General features: G+C 44.5%; 1 protein-coding gene across 6 annotated transcripts in view; it reads left to right on the forward strand.

Annotated features, from left to right (window-relative positions):
* TCF3 (transcription factor 3) overlaps window positions 1–27,117 on the forward strand; it is a 133,597-nt gene that overhangs the window by 76,188 nt on the left and 30,292 nt on the right. For all 6 annotated transcript variants that reach the window (XM_087702798.1, XM_087702782.1, XM_087702791.1 and 3 more), the window contains exons 7-10: window positions 2,756–2,885; window positions 10,934–10,983; window positions 23,733–23,835; window positions 25,689–25,828. In XM_087702798.1, coding sequence (XP_087558924.1) covers window positions 2,756–2,885; window positions 10,934–10,983; window positions 23,733–23,835; window positions 25,689–25,828 — 423 coding nt within the window. The remainder of the gene's footprint in view (window positions 1–2,755; window positions 2,886–10,933; window positions 10,984–23,732; window positions 23,836–25,688; window positions 25,829–27,117) is intronic.

Genomic DNA, 27,117 nt, shown 5'->3' on the forward strand with positions numbered 1-27,117 from the left:
GAGTTTTATCCCCCGTTTATGACTTTTCTTGACACCGTTGTTAAGTGACTCGCTGCACTTGATAAATTAGTAACACAATTATTAAGTGAATCTGGCTTCCGGGTTGACTTCGTTTGTCAGAAGGGGGCAAAACTGTGATCCCATCATCCTGGACACAGCAAAGGTCATAAATATGAAACCAGTTGCCAAGCATCTGAATCTTGTTCACGTGACCATGGGATGCTACAATGGTCGTAAGTGTGAAAAGTGTCATGTCACATTTTTCAATACCGTTGCAACTTTGAACAGTCACTAAATGAACTGCTGTAAGTTGAGGACTAGTAGTACTTACTAGTTACTGGTCTCGCAAGAATTGGTGAAGATGAACGTTCTGATGAGACAAAACAGATATTTTTCAAGTGTTCTTCAACAAGACATTAAAAAGCAACAGTTCCCCTTTACTACAGGAAGTCTTCAACGTACATCAGTTCGCTTAGTGACTGTTCAAAGTGACTTATGGCCATTTTTCACACTTACGACCATTTCAGCACCCCCATGGTCCCATGAGCAACATTCAGATGCTTTGGCAACTGACTCATATTTATGACGGTTGCAGTGTCCCAGGGTCATTGTGATCTCCTTTTGCGACCTTCTGACAAGCAAAGTCAATGGGGAAGCCAGATTCACTTAACAACCGTGTTACTAATTTAACAACTGTAGTGATTCGCTTAACAACTGTAGCAGGAAAAGGTCGTAAAAGAAAACAAAATTCACTTAACAAATGTTTCCCTTAGCAACAGAAATTTGGGGCTCAATTGTGGTCGCAGGTTGAGGACTACCTGTATTTGTCTTCCCATATCTATTGTTTGTTTATTTGTAAAATTTACTTATTTGTAAAATTTATTAGCTGCCCATCTTGGCCCAAGATAACTCCAGGCTGCTTAGAGTAGAATGTTTAGAGTAGAAATGAGACCTTGGCACTTCAATTGTGACACTCCCAAGATTTTGCTGCCAAAGATAGTCCTCAACTTACAACCTTATTTGTTTAGTGAATGTTTGAAGTTACAACGGTGCAAAAAAAAAAAAAAAGACTTGCGACCAATCATTTGCAAAGGTCCAGGGGTCATGTGATCACCATTAGCAATTTTCCAGGCATACTTTGGCAAGCAAAGTCAGTGGGGGAAGCTGGATTTATGTAATGACCACATGATTCATTTAACAACTATGGCAAAAAAGGTCCAAATCAGGGTGTGATTCACTTAACTTAGCATTATTTAGCAGTGGAAATTCTGGTCCCAATTGTCGCAATTGAAAACTACCCTGTTTCCTTAAAAATAAGACCTTCTCAGATAATAAGCCCAATCGGGCTTTTTAGCAAATGTGCTAAAATAAACCCTCCCTGGAAAATAAGCCCTCCCCAAAAATATTGCAACATAGCAGCAGCCATGAGGTGACCACACTCACTGCCTCCAGCACCCCAAAAATAATATAGACCTCCCTGAAAATAAGGTCAAGAGCTTATTTCAGGGGTCAAAACAAAATAACACCCTGTCTTACTTTCAGGGAAACATGATACCTGTAATGCATTTATTTCATTTTTCAAAATTAAAAATGGAAATCCTCCCTCTTGCTTACTTATGCATTTATTTGGAAAACCTATATAGACCCCTGTCTTAGACATGATAATCCTAGGTAGCTCACAGCAACATTTCATAAAAACAAAGGTATAGACAAACCCACAAAACCCCACTAAAGACATACTTCTCATCACAACCCCACAATATCTCATTAAATCTACATTGACTAGGCTCAATTCTAGCCCAATGCTTGAGCTTCACTGCATCTGGAAGGCTAAAATGATGGGAACCCTCTAAATATTTAATTTTCTCTTCAATCCTTCCTTCCTTCTTTCTTTCCTTCCATCTCCAAGAAGTAAAATCATCGTCTTACCACCACTATTGGGATCACAATTTCCATTGCTAAGTAAGGGTGTTTGCTAAGTGAGTCGCACCTGATTTTTTTATCATGGTTGTTAAGTGAATCATGAGGTCATTAAGTAAACCCTGCTTTCCCCATTGACTTTGTTTGTTGGAAGCCAGCTGGCACTGCACCCCCACCCAAAATGGTGATCCCAGCATGCTGCAACCATAATAAATGCATGCCAATTGCCAAATGCCCAAATTTTGATCACGTGACCTTCGGGGATGCTACAATGGCTGTAAGTGCAACAACCAGTTGTAAGTGATCTTTTTAGGGTCCTTAATTTTGAACAAACGTAAAACAAATGGTTGTAAGTCGAGGACTATCTGTAAATATGGAGAAATTAGTCCCCAAATGAAGAGTACCATTTGACCAAAGATGAGGAACCTGCGGCCTACCAGAAGTTTCTAAACTACAACTACCAGCATCCCTTTCCTGGTAAAGATGCAGAATCTGCGGCCTACCAGAGGTTGCTAAACTACAACTACCAGCATCCCTTTCCTGTTGGACATGCTGGATAGGACCCTGTGTCTTGGACTACAATCCCTGTGCTATTGCTGAGGTTGAAGTCCATCCTACCCGGAGGTTATCATTGAAGGTTGCTATGGATTTCTGCCAAGTTGGCAAAGGCATGAAAAGAGCTAGAGTAGCCAAACCGGAATATAAACCCTGCACTATCGCTCCCATGCGTCCACACCTGGTGCCCAGCTCCAAGTTTTGGAAAACCATGTTCGGCAAGAGATTTTGGTTTTGTTCAGGCTGTGATGGTGCACTCTTGTTTTTCTTGTTTCTGCAGCCTGGCTTCCTGCCGAGCGAAATAGGGATTTCAAGTCCCAGCACGCTCTCCCCGACGGGGGTGAAGGGAAGCTCGCAGTACTACCCATACGCCAACAACCCTCGCAGGAGAGTCGCAGACAGCAACATAGGTATGTGGCCTTGGTGAAGGTGTTGGCTGGAACAGTTGCCTCGGTGAGGGTTGTGTGTGGCAAAAATTCTGGGTTGCAAAGGAGGAAGAACAAAAGACGTTTCCTGTCAGGGTCTCACAGTAGCCCTTCCATTACAGAAAGTTCCTGTCCTGTTGATTTGAGAGTTTCTCAGATTCATCTAAACCACTGTTGTTCAACTTGAGCAATTCTAAGAGGTGTGGACTTCAATTCCCAGAATTCCCTGTTGCAGCATGCTGGCTAGGGAATTCTGGGAATTAAAGGCCACACATTTTAATTGTCAAGGTTGAAAAACACTTATCTAAACCACCCTTCTTGCTCAAACAGGGGACAACCAAAGGCTTTTAAGAAACCCAAGAATTGATTATGAATTATGATATGGTTTATTTTTTAACTATATGCCAGCATTTGGAGGGAAGGTTTCAATGTAATTGTATCGGTCTTGTCTTTCCCTAAGGTGAGACAGTTGTATCAGGCAAAAACTGAATAACTGAATAGTGTAGAATGAGCTTCCCACAACTTTTGTTCAAGCATAGATTAATTCCATATAATCAGCCTCCTTTGAATCATCATCACCAGCAGCCTGAAATTGACCTAAGTATGAATTTGTTTTCTTCAATTCATTATTTCCCTGCCATTGGATGACCCAAGAATCTAATGTTTAGAGACAAAGAGAGAAAAAACACTTAACACTGTAGATCAGCTGTACTCAAATTAGTGTCACTCTATGACAACAAATTCTAGGAAACTGAAGGTTTGGGATTTAAAAAATATTAATGTACTTATTTTTATTTAAGAAATATTATATGGTGGCCCATCTCAGCCTCAGTGATTGGGTGTCTTACAAAGATAATTTGGGGGAAATGTGATCCCAATGTATTTGGAGAGGTACGAGTTTGGAGACAGAGGTTCTCAGTGTTTCTCAAGCTTAGCAACTTTAAAATGTGAGAACATCAACACCCAGAATTCCCCAGCTGGCATTGCCGGTGGAATTCTGGGAGTTGAAGTCATGTCTGAAAGATGCCAAGGTTGCAAAACATTGCTCTAATCAGTTTGGCAATGCTATCTTGTTGAAATTGTATCAAAAACTTTACAAAGTTCGTGTCCAAGGAGTCTACCAATTATTGGTAGACTCCCTCTCCCTCTGTGAAAGGGATCTTGGAGTCCTAGTGGACAACCATTTAAATATGAGACAGCCGTGTGCAGCAGCTGCCAAAAAAGCCAACACGGTTCTAGGCTGCATAAACGGAGGGATAGAATCAAGATCACGTGAAGTGTTAATAACACTTTATAATACCTTGGTAAGGCCACACTTGGAATACGGCATTTAGTTTGGTCACCACAATGTAGAAAAAGATGTGGAGACTCTAGAAAGAGTGCAGAGAAGAGCAACAAAGATGATTAGGGGACTGGAGACTAAAACATATGAAGAACGGTTGCAGGAACTGGGTATGTCTAGTTTAATAGAAAGAAGGACTAGAGAAGACATGATAGCAGTGTCCCAATATCTCAGGGGTTGCCACAAAGAAGAGGGAGTCAAACTATTCTCCAAAGCACCCGAGGGTAGGACAAGAAGCAATGGGTGGAAACTAATCAAGGAGAGAAGCAACTTGGAACTAAGGATAAATTTCCTGACAACTAGAACAATTAATCAGCGGAACAAGTCACCTCCAGAAGTTGTGAATGCTCCAACACTGGAAGTTTTTAATAAGAGATTGGATAATCATTTGTCTATACTGGGTCTCCAAAAGGTGTTGATCTACTACTGGTGCATAGTTTGTCAATGATGTAATATAATAACAGCAACAGAAGCAATATTTATTTTACAAAGGGAAAATGGCCATGTACACTTGTTACAACAGAAACCATCTTTTTGTGACACTTTCCCAAGTGTTTCCCAAACTGTGAGGTGTATCTCCTTCAAGGAGGTACAGATAGAATCCAGAGGAAGTGTGAAGAATCCCAGGGAAGTGTGAAGAACTTTTTAGTGTACAATTACAGTACATCCAGCTCTCCCATACTTTCATTGTGTTATTCCCATTGTCGATTTATATTCATTTTGATGTTTGGTTTTTTTAGGGAAGATGTACATATTAAGATTGCACTAAAGGGAGGTGTGATGGCAAAAGGTTTAGCAATCCATGCGATCAAGTATGTTGTGGAATCCATGAGTCCAAGAAACCTTTGCCTTAGTAGCAATATTGTTTTCATTTTAATAATGTTAAGAACAATGAAAACATAATAGATGAAATGTCATTATTACCATATCAAATCTTTCCCAAGAAGCTGAAGCTTGCCTGAATTGTTGTGGTTCATTCAGGTTCCACCACAAAACCGTGTTCGACTAAAGGGCGCTCGACGAAACCGCGTAGCTGACGTCATCACAGCGCGACAACAGCGCGGAGAAAAAAGCACGCTGTAAACGCTAAACCTAAAATTAACACCTAAACCTAAACCTAACCCCCCTAAACCTAACCCTTAACCTAACGCTAAACCTAATCCTAACCCTAAACCTAACCCTAACCCTTACCTAACCCTAAACCTAACCCTAAACCTAACCCTTACCTTAACTTGAATTGGCTTGCTTTCAAAGCGCTATTTAAAGCGCCCTTCTTTCTCCGCGCTCGCTGTTGTCGCCCTGTTGATGATGTCAGCGACGCGGTTTAATTGGGCGCGCTTTAGTCGAGCGCGGTTTTGTCGTGCCACGGTTCATTCATTCATTCATTCCCAGCCTTTATTATATTTTACAAATAACTCAAGGTGGCAAACATATCCACTATACCTCCCTCCTCCTATTTTCCCCACAACAACCATGTAAGGTGAGTTGGGCTGAGAGAGCATGGATGGCCCAGGTCACCTAGTTGGCTTTCATAGATCTACAGTAGAACTAGAACTGTTTCTAGCCTGATGCCTTAAACCAGTGGTCTCCAACCTTGGCAACTTTAAGACTTGTGGACTTCAACTCCCAGAGTTCCTCAGCCAGCAAAGCTGGCTGAGGAATTGTGGGAGTTGAAGTCCACAAGTCTTAAAGTTGCCAAGGTTGGAGACCACTGCCTTAAACCATTAAACCAAACTGGCTCCCTCCTTCCTGTTTCATTCATCTATAGACCATGCAAGGCAGATTCCTCTGACAGGGAATGGGTCTATTGTAAAGGCAGGCCATAGATCTTCAGTAAAGATGGGATTTGAATCCAGATCTCCTTATACTCCTTATATCCACTCACCTTGTCATGAGGGGTGTGAAACAGAGAGAGAAGGCCAGAAGATCAGTGAGCTGGGTGTGACCCACTTCCTGCACGAAGCATCTTCAGGTGCTCTGTGCTTTGGGAAGCTCAGCCAGCTGCCAGGTATCCTGCATCCCATTGCTTTGAAGTCAGTTCCCCAGAAAGCTGCAAGCAACATCAGCTGGAAAAGCTTCAAAAATGAACCGGAGTCTCCTAAGGATGTTTTGAGAGAGCTTCCAGCACATCCTTCCTGGCAAGCAATTTTGCCAGCCAAATCCAAGCTGCGTATAAATATTTCCTTTATCCTCCCCCATCTGCACGATGGGCACCTTGTCTGATTGCTAGTCAGCCCTTGAAATCTTATACTTGCCTCCTTTTGAGAATATACAGGTAGAGCTCGAGTTATGACCACAGTTGAGCCCAGAAGGAGGATGCTAGGAGATCAGAGGAGTAGAAGGAGAATGCTAGGAGATCTTCTTTTAAAAAGCCAACCTCCCATCTCTTTCCAAGTGTTCCCCCCCCCCCATACACACACACACTTTATGAGGTGGAATGGAGGTAGTTGCTCGATTTTGCCTTCAGGAGAACCGAGACATCTGGCATTCATTGATGGAAAAGAATCTCAGGAATGGAGTCCTTTTACTGAAAGTAGCCGTGTGGCTTTTTCTCTGCCATTCGGCAGCCAGGACCAAAGGTGGGGGAGAAACCAGCCATTTGCAATCGTTATTAATGTATATAATGCTGTCTGAGTAGGCAGTGTTTTGCAAAGAGCAGGTGCTCAGGTCCTGGCCCCATTTCCCTGGGCTTAGAATTTAAAACAGACCCAGGAAAGAGAGATAGCGGAAAAGGGAGAAACAGAAGGAGGCAGCAGCAAGAGTGCAAGGCCGTACTAGAAAGGGATGAAGGGAAGGGTGACCTGGTAGGGTAAAACACTCAGGGCTTTATCCATGCCTGCTTAATCACCATAACAATAAAAATTAATAATTAGAGGTGTGCAGGAATCTGACCCGTAGCGGGAGTGATGTTTTCAGATCTGGCATGAGCATGACAAACAAGGGGAACCCATTTTAGCCTCCAGCCACCTTTGCTGCTTTAGATTTGAGCATTGCGTATTTTAAAAACTAATACCTCTAGTCCAAATTTTGCTGCAGCTTCGGCCTTTCAGGAGATTGCTAGTCAAGCCTTTGACATCTTATGCTTGCCTCCTTTTGAGAGTATACAGGTAGACCTCGAGTCATGACCACGGTTGAGCCCAAAATTTCCACTGCTACGCAAGACAGTTGTTAGTCAGTTTTGCCTCATTTTACGACCTCTCATTGCCACCATTGTTAAGGAAATCACTGCAGTGGTTAAGTTAAGTATAAAGCCCTTCATGGTATTGGACCTGGGTACTTGAGAGACCGCCTGCTGCCAATTACCTCCACCAGACCGATTAGATCCCACAGACTAGGCCTCCTCCGAATTCCATCCGCTGGCCAGTGTCGACTGGCGACTACCCGGAGGAGAGCCTTCTCTGTGGCTGCTCCGACCCTCTGGAACGAACTCCCGGTGGAGATTCGAACCCTCACCACCCTCCAGGCCTTCCGCAAAGCCCTTAAAACCTGGCTGTTCCGACAGGCCTGGGGCTAAAGAACCGTTGCCCCCATCTCGAATGGTATGACTGTTGTGTGTTTTAAATCATGCATTGTTGTGTGTCGTTTTTAATTTTGTCTGTATCCCCCCTTCCCTGGTTTGAGTTGTGAGCCGCCCTGAGTCCCCTTCAGGGGAAAAAGGGCGGCATATAAATAAAATAAACAAACATTCAAACATTCAAGTTCGCAATTAACTCACTACTGGCTGCAGGGAGTCCTCGACACAACCGCAACGGAGCTCGGAATTTCAGTTGTTAAGTTGTTGCGACTGTAAGTTGAGGCACCACATGACCAGACTCGGTTTTACAACAATCGTAAAGCAAGTCAATGTGGTCATGAAGTAAATCTTGTGGTTGAATCAAATGACAGGAGGTTTTTTTTGGGGGGGGGGGAATGAAAACCAGCAAAAAAGTCGCACGTTGTGGTTATGTGACTAACAGGACCCTGCAACCAGTTGTAAATGTGGGCCAGTTGCCAAGGGTCAAAAATACGAACACGCATGTTTTAAACCTAAAAAAGAGTTCATAATGCTCACCCTTATCCTTCTTTTTGAGCTCGTGGGGTAGAGGAGGGAGTAGCTCAGGGGTGGGTTTCTCGCCCCGTTCCAACCGGTTCGGTTGGAACGGGGCCGGCGGCATCCTCGTGCACACGCGTGGTGCACGCATGCGTACTAGCGTCTGTGCGACGCTCCAGCTGCTCCTGGACGATCACGCAGGCGCTGTATGCGTCCTGCGCATGCATGGAAGCGCAGAACTCGTCAAAACCGGGTAAGGACCGCGGGCGGGCGCGCCCTTCGCCGTTCCCAGAAGTTACTTACTTCTGGGTTCAGCGATCAACCGGTTCGCAGGGACCGCCGCGAACCAGTTGAAACCCACCCCTGGAGTAACTTCACAGAAATGAGTTAAACCCTAGCGGTTCCCACACACACACACACACACACACCTTTCTCGGATCAATTTTTCTTTCCTCTTATGAAGATCCTGCAAAAAATAAAAAAGATGCTTCCTTCCTTCCTTCCTTCGGTGATTCAATTCGTTCCTCTCATTTGCATGTCAAAAATGTTCTCAAGCAGAAAGCATCCTCCGTGATCATTAGGAAGTTCTCTCCTGCTCGGTACTCTCTGGGTAGCTTGAACTACAAAAGCCATCATCCTTAGAGAGTTACAAAGGTGTAGTCCAGCAGATTTGGGGATGTGCTGGGTAGAGGAAGATGGGGGCCCAAGGAATGTATTGTGAGTGCAAAGGCAGTTCATATTTGATGAATATTTAAGGGGCCATCTGTCTCTTGTAGAGTTGGCATGCTTTGACTCCCATTGATTGAACAGAGTTACAATGGGCCCCACCTTCTCTGTCACAGCATCTGCTCTCCAACACAGGATCTCCAGTGGTTCAGATGATCCCCATCTGACCTTGTTTAAGCGAGTCTCGAAGATCTGGCTCTTCCCCCAATCCGTGGGTTAGGGAGTACATCAGTCCCTCCCTAACCCTTGGGAATATGCGGGGACAAGGGTTACAGTTTTATGCTGTACCCGGATGTCTGTTAATTCTTTTTTTTTTTCCCCTGGCTATAATGTGCTGTTCTTAATATTGTACATGGCTCAGAGTCATTATGGTGTCGGGTGGCTTTGGAAAATTTAACAAATGTCACTGGAAGTGCAAGCTTCACTAATAATGGGATATAATTAACAAGAACGAAAGGAAGACAAAACGGTGTGAAACTGTGAATGCCAAAAATACACGCTGCCTTTATCTCAAAACATTGCTTAGCAGTCATAAGCAGAGCTCTGTTAGATAGCCCAGTTATTTGGTCCTTAGTAAAGGACAGCTAAAGCAGGAGATGAAAAAAAGCAAGTAGATTTCAATCACACCCTTGTTATATTTCCCCCCCCCCTCCAAGAGTTAAACGTGAGCCTTACTTGTCTCTGGAGATTCTCAGTCATCCAGTTCATGGTTGCCACAAAGGTGCTTTTTCAAGAGGCAACTGGACTTTTTTTTTTTTCCTTGAAGACGTTTCCCTTCCCATCCAAGAAGCTTCTTCAGTTCTGAGGATACGTTTGTCTTGTCCCTTTTTAGAGCCAACAATATCTGTAGCTTAACATTACTGATATCCGTTGACTTGTATCCACAATTTTAGTTAAGTCATAAAGTGGGCCATCTTGATTTTCTGATCTTTTAATATGGTAGTGGTTAAGCAAATGCAATGGTCGTAAAGTGAATGTCATTTAAATGAACCCATTGTCCCAACATGGGGTGTTTGGGGCCAGAAACCAGAAGTAAACGCTGGTTAGCGGCCAAAATGGCATACATTGCAGTCACGGCACCATAGGGTGCTGCAAATGGTTGTAAATATCAGCCAATGGCTGAGCACCCAAAATGAAATGGCATGACTTCATGGGAGGGGCATTCATTGGACCATTGAGTCTGGGTCGTAAGTCCCATGTTCCAGGTCTGTCGAAAATGCAAATGGTTGCTAAGCGACTGGGATGATGTTCTTTCTTTTCTTTGTTCCAAATTTCTTGATTTCACGGGGGTGGGGGTGGGGGGGGTGGGGAGGACACGACTCCACCTTCTACTTTCTGACTGCGAAGTCCATCACTGCAGACCAGGATTCAACCAGGCATTGGGTTAATCTTTTGTATTAAAGTCAAGTAGAGAAGACAGTCTAATCCTTCACTGAGTGACCCAGGATGAGCTGATATTTCTCATTTTAACCTACCGTACAAGATTGTTGCAAGGATGCTTTATGTACTATTTGGTATGGGGGGGGGGGACACATTTGCTGTCCTCAGCTTTATGGAAGAAGGTGAAAAATAAACACAAAACTGAAATTTATGTTGATGCAAGGACTATTTCATTATGCTGTTTTAGCTGAGTTTTGTTTTAAAGCTGGTGGGTTTTACCTGCAGTCATTCCAAATACCTTCAGTTGCATATTTTGAGGTTGGTTTTTATTTTTAATCTGTCTCCAAACATTCCTTTAGAAGAGCAGGGTACTCTACAAATGCTTAATTTAAGTTGTTGATGTGCTCGGTAAACCTTGGGAAAATCAAGGTAACCCATCTGTAAAATGAGTTTGAAATCTGAATCCAAATCTTCCTACTATATAGTGCTGCCCGAAAGCTTTGCCTCTAACTGGCTTCATTTTTATTTCTCTGTCTCCTTCTACTCCACTTTCAGATGGACAACCGAAAAAAGTCCGAAAGGTGCCTCCAGGACTCCCTTCTTCAGTAAGTTACGATTTTCTCTACCCTTCTATCAACGTTGATCAAGAAATCCAGCCGTTAGTGCATTGAAGGCAGTTCCTGGTCTTTCCCTCTTTCTGATTGGTGGAACTGCTGTGATGTCAGAGAATATTTGAGAACCACTGGCGCAGAGAGACAGAAAGAGAGAGAAGGCTGCTGGCAGAGTGCCAAAATGGTTTCTAAGTTGTACAAAGCAGAGTCCAAGGCCAGTTTAACTGCAAGAGGCTGCTAGATTTCACAAAAGTCAATGAACAATTTAAGTCAAGGGGAGGAAGCTTGTGGTATTGGGGGAGGAAGGGACCACAATTGGGTGTGGACAGGTTAGAAAAAGAGCTGTGGGAGGATAAGGAGTCAGGGTAAGAAGGAGAACAAATAAACTTAGCAATAATGAGATGGACAGTAGAAGTAGAGGGCATCTTAAAGATCATCTAGCTCAATGCTTTACCAGGCTAGAAAGAAGTCTACTACTACTGCACAATACTGATTAGGTGTCCATCCGATCCCTGTTTAAACAAACAGGGAATATTCATACCAAGTGTTAGAAAGAGGTGAAGGCCAAAATCCTGAATACAAATTATAAAAAAGCGTTTCCCAACCTCAGTAACTTTAAGATAGGTGGACTTCATTCGAAGTATAGCTGGCTGGGGAATTCTGGGAGTTGAAGTCCACATATTTTAAAAGTTGTCAAGGAAACACTGCTGTACAGGATATTATAAGAATTTCAATTGTAATCTTGATCTAACCAGGTCAGATTTTTGGGGGGATACCTATATTTGTGTAACCATACTTTGCATCATTCTGGCAGCCCACATCTGTGATATTTTGCGCATTGTACCTTTGTTTCAATTACAAATTAGTGGCGACAAAGCTGAGTGATAGAACACCTGGATTTTTCTGACGAAAAGAGGGTACATACCAATATACCCAAAAGACTGGTATTTAGAGAAAGGAGGTTTCGAAAACCCCTTTTAATATTGCCTATGAATTTATGTGCCCATGCTTGTAAAGATTGGCTGGAATAAGAGAAGTTGTATTCCATTAAGATATGAATCACTGCTTTCTCACTCCTAAGCAAATCAAAGGCTTGTAATGGAATCCTTTTTTATTGTTGCACTGTTGTGTTACACATCCTTTTGATGCAAGTTCTGTTGGTTATTTTCTTTTAAGAAGGAGCCTGGGATTTTTTAAAATTAGACTGAACAAACGATTTCCACCTGTCTATTTTGGTATCTCCTACAGAGAGTCCTTCACTTTTGACCACAATTGAGCCCAAAATTTCTGTTGCTAAGCCAGACAGCTGTTAAGTGAATTGTGCCCCATTTTGCAACCTTTCTTGTTAAGTCAATCACTGTAGTTGTGAAGTTAGTAGCACGTTTGTTAAGTCAATCTGGCTTCTTCTTGACTTTGCTTCTCAGAAGATCACAAAAGTGATCGCATCACTCTGCAACCCTCATAAATATCGGTCAGTTGGCAAGCATCTGAAGCAATGGATAGAAACTCATCAACCAGAAAAGCAACCTAGAATTAAATAGAATGCTTCTGACAGTAAGAACAACTTGCTTCAGAGGTTGTGGGTATGCCATCACTGGAGGTTTTCAAGAAGAGACTGGACAACCATTTGTCTGGAATGGTATAGGGCCGTGATAGCAAACCTATGGCATGCGTGCCACAGGTGGCACATGGAGCCATTTCTGACGGCACATGAGGCGTTGCCTGTCAGCTCCAATGTGCTGGCCAGCTGATTTTCGGTCTTGATTTTCAGTTGTGTTTCACCCTCCGGGGGCTTCAGAAAAAATGGCCCAACGGACAACCCAGAAGTCCGTTACCGAACTTCCAGTTTGCGTGTTGGGCCGTTTTTGCCCTTCCCAGGCTCCTACAAAGCCTCTAGGGTTTCCTGCTTGATCAGGGGGTTGGAGTAGAACAGAGGTCGGCAACCTTAAATATTCAAAGAGCCACAAAGGTCCTAATCAGAAGCACCCTCATCCATAGAGTGTCCTCGTAGCATGACGTCCTTTTCCTTCTGCTGACCAGAAGTCCGGTTCCCCCATGATAGAGTCTCCTCCTAGCATGGCGTCCTTTTTCTTCTGCTGACCAGAAGTCCGGTTCCCCCATGATAGAGTCTCCTCCTAGCATGGCGTCCTTTTTCTTCTGCTGACCAGAAGTCCGGTTCCCCCATCATAGAGTCTCCTCCTAGCATGGCGTCCTTTTTCTTCTGCTGACCAGAAGTCCGGTTCCCCCATCATAGAGTCTCCTCCTAGCATGGCGTCCTTTTTCTTCTGCTGACCAGAAGTCCGGTTCCTTCATCATAGAGTCTCCTCCTAGCATGGCGTCCTTTTTCTTCTGCTGACCAGAAGTCCGGTTCCCCCATCATAGAGTCTCCTCCTAGCATGGCATCCTTTTTCTTCTGCTGACCAGAAGTCCGGTTCCCCCATCATAGTATCTCCTCCTAGCATGGCGTCCTTTTTTAGATGTGAACTACTGCTCTTACTTGATCCGTTTTCACATTTCCCCAGTGAGGGTTGTGCATTTATACCATGATAGAAGCAGGCAAATAGGAGAGATGCAGAAATAAATAGCAATAGCACTTAGACTTATATACCGCTTCACAGTGCTTTACAGCCCTTTCTAAACAGTTTTACAGAGTCAGCCTATTTCCCCCAACAATCTGGGTCCTCATTTTACCCACCTCAAAAAGATGGAAAGCTGAGTCAACCTTGAACCCGGTGAGATTTGAACTGTCAAATTGCAGGCAGCCGGCAGAAGTAGCCACTGTGCCACCAAGGCTCTTGTTTAGTTTAGATGCAAAATGATTTATTATTATTGTCTTTATTGGATGGGGATGAGGATGAAGTTTGCAAAGTGTGAGTTCTCTCCTCCTCCTCCTCCTCCTCCTCCTCCTCCTCCTCCTCCTCCTCCTCCTCCTCCTCCTCCTCCTCTTTTCTGACAGCAGCATAAAAACTTGAGTTGGAGAAGATTGGGGGGAGGGGAAATAGGGGTGGGGTTGAATAACACACCCACAGGGGAGAGAAACTTTGATTTAGTGTTTCCTGTTTGGGTAAGATTCTGTCCTTGCCCCTTTCCGAAGTGGATCTGGCTAGAGAGACATTTGCATTCTGCACCAGCCTTTACATCTGGGGTTCATTCTGGGGGCCCCATTTCTTGGCTTCCCTCCAGAGGGAAGAAGGCGATCATGGCATGAATTCGCCTGGAGTTCACTCTTTTCTACAGTCACTCTTTCTCGTCGCTGTTTTATAGCTGTGCAAATTCCATGTTTTATTTGCCGTGCCCATCTCTTCTTCTCATCTCAGACTGATCCAGTGGAGGTCTCATTCATAGACAGGAGTGCATATCGGGGAAATACAAAATCTTTCACACTGCTACCAGTCCTCCTTCTCCTCCTCTTCCTCTCCTTCTCTTCCTTCTCCTCTCCCTCCCTCCCTCTCCTTCTCTTCTTCCTTCTCCCCTTTTCTTCCTCCTCCTCCCCTTTTCCTCCTCTTCCTCCTTCTCTTCTTCCGTCTCCTCCCCTCTTTCTCCTCTTCCTTCACTTCTTCCTCCTCTATTCCTTCTCGTCCTCCTCCTCTTTTACCATTTCAGATGTTGAGGTAGATAAAAAGGTCTGGAGTTTGCTCTTCCGATGGCCTCAACCATTGTTAATCGATGCCGTTGTAGTGTTTCTCTGCCTCCTCATAAATTAGATATTTTTCAGCCCTTGAAAATCCTATCAGAAATTAGAAAAAAAAAATTAATAGAGAGAGGCACACAGACGAGAATCAAGATTTCTTACTTCTTTATGTTGCATTTCATTTTTTTTTTAACCTGAAAACACATATGTGGCCTGCTGTTTTTTTCCTATTTTTCATACCCAACTTAAAAAAAAACAAAAAACCGACCAACCATACACTTAAGTGTGACACCCTGGCCAAGTATCATTTTGACGCACGTGGCCATTCTCTTTCTTTCTCTTTCCATTTTCCTTCTCTCTCTTTTTATTGTTATTTAAAACCATTCCCCCTTCTGCTCCTCCCTAGCTCTGCAAATAAAAGCCTTGATAGAAAATATGGTGGCGGCAGAAAACTACTCTGTTTGGGTGGCTCGGTGCTAGAGACTGGAGCGCAGACGCCTCCATAAAGGAAAGGCTTGAATGTTTATGAGGGAAGATAGCGGCGGTGGGGAGAATGTTTAATTTAACCTGCAAACTTTACGAATCTCAGACCAATCCCCGAGTTTCAGCCCTCTTTCCTTTCCTCCCCCCCAGACGATGGTTTTTAAAGGGAAGTAAGGAACTTGCCACCCATCCTCCAATATGAGAAGTTGGAAATGCCTTGAATTTTAAGCTGCATTCCCCCCCCCTTCCTGTTTCCCCCCCTTTCTTTTTCTTTCTTTCTTCTTTTTTTTTTTTCCTTTTTGTCTCTTTCCTCCCCTCCTCCCAACCCAGCACCACACAGCTGCCTGGAGAACTGGCCAGGTGCCAGGCACTGGCAGATGGCGCACGGCTATTATTCCTCCTCCTTCGCTGGAGTCCCAGTCCCAGCTCCTGCTATTTAATCAAATTATAGGAAAAGGCAATTTACTGGATTTCTTATTCTTTGCAGCTAGTTTCATTCCCCCGCACTGCCTCCCTAAGTCTCTTCAGTGCTCTCCTTCTCTTTCTCCCACCCCCTCCCCGCTTTGTTTCCTTCCCCCACCTCTTTGCTTTATAGTAGTATACATCTCCCCCTCTCCCCCCGCCCGAACACACACAGACACACAACACACACGCACACACAGAGTGCAGAAGGTAAAGATTTGCAATTGTCAGGGAATTGGTTTTCTTGGATTCGATCCTTCTACCTTTGACACAGTAGGTTGGGCCTTTCCTAAGGAGGACATCCAAGGGGCCATGAAGATGTACAGGCCCAACACGCAGGGGAGAAAAAAAATCCTTTAAAAAATAATAATAATGATGATGATGATAACGCAGCCCAAACACACCGCCCCCGTGATATGCAAATGAAACAGAAATCCACCTCATTGTTTTTAATGCCTGAGAATCTTTCGAGAGGCCTAATTTTACAAGCAGTGCCTCATTCTGAAACTCCTCGATCGGTATCAAAAGAGGGCATGACTATGCTTTTCCCCCCTCTTTTTATTTTCATTTCTTTGATTAGTCATATTTAAGCTGAGGGTTGGTCTCCGGGTTCTGGTGCCTTGGGTTAAATCTTAAAAAGGCATAATTTTGGTATTATAGGTAGTCCTTGACTTACGACCCAAATTTCCATGGTTATTAAGTGAATCGGGCTTCCTGCTATTCATTTTGCTGGCCAGAAGGTCGCAAAAGGTGATCGCATGACCTTGGGACACTGCAACCGTCATAAATATGAGCCAGTTGCCAAGTGGCCGATTTTTGAACCCGTGACCATGGGATTGCTGCAAAGGTCATACGTGTGAAAAACGGTCATGTCACTTTTTCAGTGCTGTTGTAATTTCAAGCGGTCACTAAATGAATGGTTGTAAGTGGAGGACTACCTGTATGCCTGATGTCATGGGATTGGTTGGACAGGAGCAGCCCACTGTCCTCCACTGTCCTGGTTGTTGTTAGTTGCGAAGTCATATCCCACCCATCGCAACTCCATGGACAACGTTCCTCCAGGCCTTCCTGTCCTCTACCATCCTCTGGAGTCCATTTAAGCTCACACAGACTGCTTCAGTGACTCCATCCAGCCACCTCATTCTCTGTCATCCCCTTCTTCTTTTGCCCTCAATCGTTCCCAGCATTAGGCTCTTCTCAATACTGGTTGAGGATGTTGTAAAAACAAGCCAGCATATCTGAAGAGGACCAGATATTGAGAGACCATCATCCTCTATAATTCTCCATCCTTCTCCAATGAGATGCCCGCCAGATACATTGGAATTTTATTTATTTATCCCATTTCTGCACAGTGACCTAAGTGACTCCTGATAGCTGGGGACTTTTGTACATTACTCTCCCCACAGGAGGAGGGTGGTAAAGGCTTGCTCCCACTCTTAGCACGCTTCCAATATCTCAGGGGTTGCCACAAAGAAGAGGGAGTCAAGCTATTCTCCAAAGCACCTAAGGGCAGGACAAGAAGCAACGGGTGGAAACTAATCAAGGAGAGAAGCAACCTAGAACTAAGGAGAAATTTCCTGACCGTTAGAACAATTAATCAGTGGAGCAATTTGCATCCAGAAGTTGTGAATGCCCCAACACTGGAAGTTTTAAAGAAGAGATTGGACAAATCATTTGTCTGAAATGGTATAGGATCTCTTGCTTGTGCAGAGGGCTAGACTAGAAGACCTCCAAGGTCCCTTCCCAATCTGTTATTCTGCTATTCTAACCAAGATCCATTCCAAGATGTTCAGTTAACTGGTGAACTAGAGATACCCAAATAGTAATAGAAATGTGTGGCCAGTGGGCAGAAAGGACAGGAAGTGTTACTTAACCTTAGCTGGATGGTGGGGAGACGCTCTAGGATTTAAAGTAGGGAGAGATCTTTCCCACTGCCCTAGAAATGCACAGACAGATGCAAAAACTCTTGCATAAAGCAGATGAGCCTTTTGCAATTAACATTCCAGCCCAAAGACCAGGTTTTTGCTCTACCTAGAAGCAATTCTGCAAGAAATCCACCCATTTCTGCTGGCAAGTTGCGTTGCCTGCTGCTCAGTCGCTTCCTCTCCCCCCCCCCTCCCAATCTCTTGACGTTGAGTGTTTTTGACTGTGCCTCCCAGCCAACCCAAAGCCTTGCCTTTCACTTGCCATTTCAAGCAGAGGCTTACTCTGTTCTGAGAAGACAAATTACAGTATTTGTTTTAACTGATGAGATTTTGAATCTTGCTTAACTGCTTGGCCATTTCATCCGGACAAGGATGAATTTTCAAGGCTTTTTTTTTTTTAGCTGCCACCTTAAATCCCTTGGGGGACGGGGGGGGGGAGAAGGAATCAAGTAGGTATTCCTGCTAAGCTTGAGTATTGATGGTTACTACCCTGTTTCCCTGAAAATAAGACCACCCCGATAATAAGCCCATTCGGAGACTTCAGTTTGTCCAGAATGCAGCCGCGCGAGCGATCGTGGGTGCACCTCGGTTCACCCACGTAACACCTATCCTCCGCGAGCTGCACTGGCTGCCTATTGGTCTTCGGATACGCTTCAAGGCGCTAGTTGTCACTTATAAAGCCCTTCATGGTATTGGACCTGGGTACTTGACCTGGCCTGCTGCCAATTACCTCCAATAGACCGATCAGATCCCACAGATTAGGCCTCCTCCGAATTCCATCCGCCGGCCAATGCCGACTGGCAACTACCCGGAGGAGAGCCTTCTCTGTGGCTGCTCCGACCCTCTGGAACGAGCTCCCCGTGGAGATTCGAACCCTCACCACCCTCCAGGCCTTCCGCAAAGCCCTTAAAACCTGGCTGTTCCGACAGGCCTGGGGCTAAAGAGCTTCCCCCCCTCCCCCGGTCGAATGGTATGGCTGTTGTGTGCTTTTAAATTATGTATTGTTCTGTTCGTCTTTTTTATCCCTTATCTGTACCCCCTTCCCTGACTTGGATTGTGAGCTGCCCTGAGTCCCCTTCGGGGAAAAGGGCGGCATATAAATGCAATAAATTCAATTCAATTCAATTCACATGCGCTAAAATAAGTCCTCTCCCACAAAAAAGACCTTCCTGAAAATTTTGCAACACAGCAGCAGCCATGAGGTGACCACGTTCACCGCCTCCTGCACCTCAAAAATAATAAGACCTCCCCGAAAATAAGGCCAAGCATGGTGGTTTCTCACAATGGTGTGTGTTGGAGATCTTCAGAGGTCTAATTTTTTTTAAAGGCACCTACACACACACACACACACACACACACAAAAGGTTTGCCTGCCTTTGTTGTTTCCAGAATCAGAACTAAAGCTAATCTAGTCTTTATTCCTGCTTCACACACACACACACACCAAAAAACCCCTTTGCCATTCTTTGGAGTGAAGACCACAATTGCCAGTTGTTTGTGTGTAACTCCCTATCCTTGACTTGCAACCAACAGTTGGAACCAGAATTTCTATTGCTAAACAAGGCGGCTGTTAAGTGAGTGATGCCCAATTTTTATGACCGTTTTTGCCATGCTTGTTAAGCAAACAACTGCAGTTATGTAAATACACGGTCATTAAGTAAATCTAGCTTTCCCATTGGAAGGACGCTGGCTGGGCGGGTCACAAATTGTGATCACATGCCCGCAGGACACAGCAGCCATCATGATTACATGCTGGTTGCCAAGTGCCTGGATTTTTATCACACGGATCTGCTGCAATTGTTTTTTTTTTCAGTGCTCTTGTGCCTTCAGATAGTCACTAAACAAACGCTTGTAAGTTGAGGACTACCTATAACCCATCTTGTTTCTTTTTCTGCCTTGGCTGAGGTCTGCTCCAACTTGCACTGCCAAAAATTGACATCCTGAGTTCCTTTCATTTTGAATTGTTCAAAGCCAAAGCTGAAAATAGATTGAACCCAGCTAAACAAAGACTCATGCACGCACATCACACAAACACACACACACACACCAAAAAACCCAGAGGGGGAAAAACAGCGCAAAGTTTTGACCTGCCCTCTATTGCATCACTGGGTCCTGCCCACTCACAGCCCTTGCCTTCCCCAAAAATGTTGATTGGCTTCCAGCCATCAAAAACCACCTCTCACACGGATCCTAGCCAGTTGTACTTTGCGTAGCACTATTCCTTGTCCACAGGGCTGCTCCTGCCTTGTCCTCTGAAAAGGGGGATTCTGGCGTTTACACCAAGAAAGCTAGACTTTGCCATTTGCCCCCCCCCCCTATATATTTGCCCACCTTTGCAAATGAAATAGACATTTAAAGTGTCTTCCTCTTTTTACCCTTCAGAGATTAATCGCTATAATTGTAGCTCATCATTGATAAAATCTCTCCCAAACGCAAAGAGGCAGCAGCACCCAAAAAAGGGGGAGACACCCTGTTACAGAGGTGTGCCACTCCTTAAACCACCCAGAACCAAGAGATTAAACAAAGAACATCATCTTGCAAAATTTTGATGCGGAGGGGAGATAACATTTGTTTTGACCTGATATCCAAGAAAGGTGCTGTGAGTTTTTTCCCCTTTGGCAGGAAGCTACAGAAATGTAGTTTCCCATCAGTTGGGAACTTGCAAGCCTCTCTCTATCCTTGAGGACTAGAAAGTTGAGCTACAAAACAGGAAACAGCGCTTCCCACTAATGGTTGGCATCATCAGCTTTGTCTTTAGGCATTTGTGTATTTTGGTAGTTAAAGCTGGATGGGAAGCTGTTCGTGGAACCGATACCCAACTTCCCCAAGGGCAATTGCCTTGACGTGGTGGTGGGAGGACTTGGGAGCGCCACTGAACCTCACAGCGGTGTTGATGGGAACCGCTGATAGAATCCAGAAGTTGTGAATGCCCCAACACTGGAAGTCTTTAAGAAGATGTTGGATAGCCATTTGTCTGAAACGGTACAGGGTTTCCTGCCTAGGCAGGGGGTTGGACTAGAAGACCTCCAAGGTCCCTTCCAACTCTGCTATTGTATTGTATTGTATTAATCACTCTTGCCAATGTGGTCCAAAAGAAAGAAGAGTTGAGAGATCATTGCTCAAACCTGATTGGATGAGGGCAACAGCGCTCTCAAAAGATTTAGCCACACTCTGTTCGGGTCTTGCATCAGCTGTAATCCCAAGGTGGGGTTGGAAGAGTGGGGATAATCTTCAAAAGAAGTTTGGTGACTGCTTCAGAGGGGGTGGCTTGTGATTGCCAAAATGTGGAACTGGAGAGACCTGCTAGGGCACGAGTGTCAAACTCGCTGTGTCCTGTTGCTATTTCGTGACATTTTTCCCCATTCGCAGAGCAGGGGTAGGCGTGGCCTGTGCATGGCACAATGGGGCCACCAGTTTGATACCCTTGTGCTGTAGGGATTCTGCCTATAGAACAAGGGTATCCAACCTTGGCAGCTGTAGGACAGGTGGACTTCAACTCCCAGAATTCCTTAGCCAGGTCTGGGAATTGAAGTCCACAGCTCTTAAAATTGCCAAGATTGGACACCCCAGCTGTAGAGGGTAACTCCCACCTTTCCTCAACTCCTGAGCCTTCATTCAAGGCTGGTTTTGGAGTTCCCTGATTTAAAGTGTTGGGGGGGGGGGTTTCTTAATCCCCATGCCTTTATGTGGGATCCTGCGAAAACTTAGGAATTCAGTTTCCATGACAGCCATGAACTTATCCTAGGTAAACTTTGGTCATACTTTGGATATTGTCTTCTCTTCAGAACAGTTGGTGTATAATCCAAATTTTGAGGACATTTCAGTGAATCTTTTGCAATGGTTGGATCCCTTCCTGGTTCACCTAAGATTAGTCGCTATCCCCAACTGCAGAAGGATAGAAGGACACATTAAACATGGGCTTGCTCCAGGAGGTGGGTGGGCCTGAGTAGATCCCCATAGGTGCTGGGGAGTTCCTAGCAATTTGGGGGAGAGGTCTAAGCACTTGGTCCAGCTCTGAAATATGGAAGTGACCACAGTGCTTTTAAGGTCTTCTGTTTCTTCTGGAGATGAATGAGCAAAAAGAGACATCAAGCATTGTTGGGAGGAAAACCAGAAGGAAACATGTATGAACTCATGCCTGAGTCTCTACTGTGGCAATCCTGGTGGTGAAGCTTGTATTTCTCTGCTGTTGTTGGGTTGGTAGATTGTGCCCCACTAGCTTGTTGGGAGTAACCTGCGCTGTGTTGTGTAGCTGTTGAGCCAAGGTGGCGCAGTGGTTAAATGCAGCACTGCAGGCTACTGCTAGATCAGCAGTTCAGCGGTTCAAATCTCACCGGCTCAGGGTTGACTCAGCCTTCCATCCTTCCGAGGTGGGTAAAATGAGGACCCAGATTGTTGGGGGCAATATGCTGACTCTCTGTAAACCGCTTAGAGAGGGCTGAAAGCCCTATGAAGCGGTATATAAGTCTACTGCTATTGCTATTGCTATAGCTAGAGTCAGCAAGATCTCTCAGTAGGCCTTTGTGAAGCCTTATGGAAACATTTTGCAATGTTGTCCAAGCGTCAACTCAACATGGGTTGCATTGGTGGAGATGACTAAATTCTCATCGGAAAGCCCATCCTCATAAAAGCTAATATATATATATATTGCTTCTATTGGACTTTATTGAATAATTCACAACTGGCTGGGTTCACACAGCTCCCTGTGTTTCCAGTAGTTTGCAAAGCAACCCCTCCATACACACACACACACACACACACACACACACACACACACATTATGTACACGAAGTCCTTGAGTTACGACCATTCATTTAGTGACTATTCAAAGTTACAACGGCACTGGGGGGGGAAAAAGACTTACGAACATTTTATCACAAGCTCATTGCAGCGTCCCAAGATTGCACGATCAAAATCAGAGCACTTGTCAGCCGGCAGGCATTTAGGATGGCTGCAGAGCCACCTTCTGACAAACCTGAGGAAGCCAGATTTGCATAATGATCGTGTTACTAATTTGACAACTGCAGAGCTTTACTTAACAACTATGCCAAGAAAGGTCGTAAAATGGGGCAAAACTCATTTGACAACTCTCGCGCTTAGCAAGAGAAATTTTGCACTCCGCTGTGGCTGTACGTCAAGGACCAACGATATTGTGCATTGAGTCAAGCTAGAGTCAGGCTGCATAATTCTCATTGCTTAATCCACAGGCAGCGTTTTACTCTGAGGGACTTCTGATGAATGAATGATCCATGTGTTTGGGAGAGAGTATTTTCTTTTCAGTGGGTCAGTTGATAACAGGGAACAGAGAGCAAATACAAACTTCTATGTTTACCAAGTTATCTGGCATCTTAAGCCACCTTTCTCTACTGGGAATCCTCCTTAGTTTGTTGAGGCTGACGGATGGAGATCTCAGTCCTAACATGATTCCCTGTTTAATATGGTTTCACATGTAAAGAAGATAGAATATAAAATAACAGAGTTGGAAGGGACCTTGGAGGTTTTCTAGTCCACTCCCCCTACTTAGGCAGGAAACCCTACACTACTTCAGACAAATAGTTATCCAACATCTTCTTAAAAACTTCCAGTGTTGGGGCATTCACAAATTCTGGAGGCAAGTTGTTCCACTGATTAATTGTTCTCTCTGTCAGGAAATTTCTAGTCCTTCTTTTCATTAGACATACCCAGTTCCTGCAACCGTTCTTCATATGTTTTAGTCTCCAGTCCCCTGATCATCATTATTGCTCTTCCCTGCACTCTTTCTAGAGTATCAAAATCTTTTTTACATCGTGGTGAGTGACCAAAACTGGATGCAGTATTCCAAGTGTGGCCTTACCAAAGCATTATAAAGTATTAACACTTCACGTGGTCTTGATTCTAGATCTCTTAGCATTTTTAAATGTGGTACTCATTTTGGGCATAGGGAAGGGATCTCTTGAATTTATAACCGCCTCACTGTTCAACTTTCATGAAAAATGACAATGGAATATAAAGACTTTTAAAGCAGGGGTCTCCAACCTTGGCAACTTTAAGACTTGTGGACTTCAACTCCCAGAATTCCTCAGCCAGCAAAGCTGGCTTAAAGTTGTACCAAGGTTGCCAAGTCTTAAAGTTGCCAAGGTTGGAGACCCCTGCTTTAAATCAACTTTTGCGACTTTGTGTGGACCTCAATTCCCAGAATTCCCCAACCAGCCACTGTAAATATAACTTGGAAAAAGTTAAATTGTGCCTGTTTTCCCCCCCAGGTGTATCCACCCAACTCAGGTGATGAATACAGCAGGGACTCAGCCAACTACGCACCTTCCAAGCCTCCCAGCACCGTCTACCCTGGAGCCTTCTACATGCCAGGTAGGTAACCTAAAGAATTCAACTTTAATAGCCGTCCTTTAATTTACATATGCTGGCCCTGGGGGGCGGGGAGTGCAGGGGGTTGACCAATTCCCAGAATTCTCTGCAATGGCCATGCTGACTGAGGAATTCTGGGACTTGCAATTGGTAGCTCTGGGGAGTGTTGGTTGGAAAAAGCTGGACTTGGAGAAAATGGGGTGGGGGTAAAAAAATTTCTTATATGTCAGGAAGTCGTTGCCATTACAGGTAGTCCTCGACTTATGACCACAAGTGAGCCTTGAATTTCCATTGCTAAGCTAGACAGTTGCTAAATGAGTTTTGCCTCCCTTCTACGATCTTTCTTACCACGGTTATTAAGTGAACCACTGCAGTTGTTACTTTAGTGGCATGATTGTTAAGTGAATCTGGCTTCCCCATTGACTCTGCTTGTCAGAAGGTCACCAAGGGTGATGCCATGAGTCTGTAACCATCATAGGTACATACCAATTGCCAAGCACCCAAATGTTGATCGTTTGACTACAAAGGTTACTGCAATGGGGTCATAGCTATGAAAAATAGTGATAAGTCACTTTTTTTCAGTGCCGTTTTGCTGCCGGTCACTAAAATAATGGTTTGTAGAGATTCCTTTTGGGCATAGGAAAGGGATCTCTTGAATTTATAACCGCCTCACTGTTCAACTTTCATGAAAAATAACAATGGAATATAAAGACTTTTAAAGCAGAGGTCTCCAACCTTGGCAACTTTAAGACTTGTGGACTTCAACTCCCAGAATTCAGGTCATGGTTGTCCCAAAGGTGCTTTTTTCAGGAGGCAACTGGACTCCCTTGTTTTTTCTTCAAAGACATTTCACTTCTCATCCAAGAGGCTTCTTCAGCTCTGACTGGATGGTGGGGAATGGAAGGATTTATATTCCTTGCAGACAGCTGGTCATTTGCATCCTTTTAGAGGGTCGTTGAAGCCCTTGGAGGTTTATCTCTGTCTTCAGGGTCACCTGAGTGGCGTAAATGGTTCCTGTAGTCTGCAATTGTTTTCTCTGCAAATCCATTCCTACTCCCACACCATTCAAAGGGAGTTCATCCCAAATTGTACAGCTAAAAGTCTGTAGAGATTCTCTGTCATCCAGGTCATGGTTGTCCCAAAGGTGCTTTTTCAGGAGGCAACTGGACTTTCTGGTTTTTCCTTTGAAGATGTTTCGCTTCTCATCCAAGAAGCTTCTTCAGCTCTGACAGGACAGTGGGGAATGGAAGGATTTATATTCCTTCCTGTTATGAATTGTTCCTTGCAGAAAATGACCAGCTGTGTGCAAGGAGTATAAATCTTTACATTCCCCACCATCCAGTCAGAGCTGAAGAAGATTCTTGGATGAGAAGCGAAACGTCTTCAAAGAAAAAACAAGAAAGTCCAGTTGCCTCCTGAAAAAAGCACTTTCAGGATAAAAGAACGGTTATTAGCCTAGAATTGCTGTATATGCAATATCTCATAGTATTACAGATATCATACTTGAAAATGAATAATTAAAATGACCGCAGGCGAATTCTGAGAGTTTGCAGTCCAGCATGACTGAAGGGTTCCAGATTGGGGAAGTCTTATCTTAAGGGCTTCTGGTGGGGAAAAAGGATTTTGGACTGAAGCTTCAGCTGCCTAATCCTTAGCTGAACCCTCTTCAGCAATTCCTTTGGCTTCCCCGCGTTTGAAAAAAACCTTATCTTGGGCTTTGAGATCTCTAGTGTCTGCCTATTCAAATGTAGATTTGCAGATTTCCAGTTATGAAACCTTCTCCTACTTGGGAAGCAGAATGGGTAGCCAAGCTCTTGCACCCAATTGTTTCTGACTCTTCTCTTTCTGTCTTGCAGATGGGCTTCACAATTCGGCAGATCTGTGGAGTTCTTCCAGCAGCATGAGCCAGTCGAATTATGGGGCCATCTTGGGCGCTTCTTCCTCCCCGCTTCCCCAGTCTAGCAACTTCAGCAACCTTCACCAGCATGAACGCATGGTAATAAAACCAGGGGTGGGCTTCAAAAATTTTAGCAGGGGGGTTCTCTGCTGGGTGGGTGTGGCCGTGGTGGGTGTGGTGTAGTCAGCCTTCTGCACCATGAGGACGGACGGACGTATTTACTCTCCCCTGGCTCCGGAGGTTTTCTTCAAGCCTCCGGGAGGGAGAAAACGGCCTCCCCAGCCCCCAGGAGCACTCTGGAAGCCTCCTAAAGGCTATGCATGCGTGACCCGTCAAAAGGGTGAACGACAAAACCGCACCCGACTAAACCGCGTCGCTGACGTCATCAACAGGGCGACAACAGCCAGCGCGGAGAAAGAAGGGCACTTTAAATCGTGGTTTGAAAGAAAGCCGATTCAACTTAAGGTAAGGGTTAGGTTTAGGGTTAGATTTAGGGTTAGGTTAAGGGTTAGGGTTAGGGTTAGGGTTAGGTTAAGGGTTAGGTTTAGGTTTAGGGTTAGGTTAAGGGTTAGGTTTAGGGTTAGTTTTAGGGTTAGGTTAAGGGTTAGGTTTAGGGTTAGGTTAAGTTTAGGTTTAGGGTTGACAGCGTGCCCTGTTGATGATGTCAGCGACGCGGTTTAGTCGGGCGCGGTTTTGTCGTTCGCCCTTTTGTCGGTGAACCCTATGCATGGCCATTTTGGTGAAGGGGGTGAGGTTTCAGGAGGCCAAAAATTCTGTATTAAGTGTATAAGACACACTCAGATTTTCACCCTCTCTTTTGAGGGAAAAAGATGCATCTTATACTCTGAAAAATACGGTGAGTGCTTTTTTTCTTTTCCTTTTATTTTTCCTGCTGTAGGAACTTATAAGAATCCAAATTGGAGGGACTAGATATTTTCAAGATCAAATAGCTTGCATAAAGACCCCGTTTTTCGCCCTCCCCAAGCCTCTGTGCGCACCCTGCACTTACCTGCATCCAAAATGGGCCGTGTGGGATGGGGTGGGTAGCACAGGGTAGGCGGGGCCAGCCAGGGGTGGGATTGGAGGGTTCTCTGAACTGCACAGAATCTTAGCTGGAAGTTCACCCAAACTCTCGCGAACTCCCAGCAGCCCACCCCTGAATAAAAACTCTGGTGCGCTTGTGAGTACGTGTAGAAATAGGAAGATTCTATACAGGTAGTCCTTGACTTAACAACCATTTGTTTAATGCATGCATTACAGTAATCTCCCTGCTATTCCGTGTCAAATTCTATCTTGCATTGTTCGGTACCATGAATTCTTTATCCATTTTGAGTCATTTTTAAATCAAGAAAACCATTGACTTTATCATCAGTTGTACTCCTGATTTT

The sequence above is a fragment of the Thamnophis sirtalis genome, unplaced genomic scaffold (assembly GCF_051295495.1).
Source record: "Thamnophis sirtalis isolate CommonGarterSnake01/CBP01778 unplaced genomic scaffold, rThaSir2_p1.2 scaffold_1, whole genome shotgun sequence".
Lineage (NCBI taxonomy): Eukaryota > Metazoa > Chordata > Lepidosauria > Squamata > Natricidae > Thamnophis > Thamnophis sirtalis.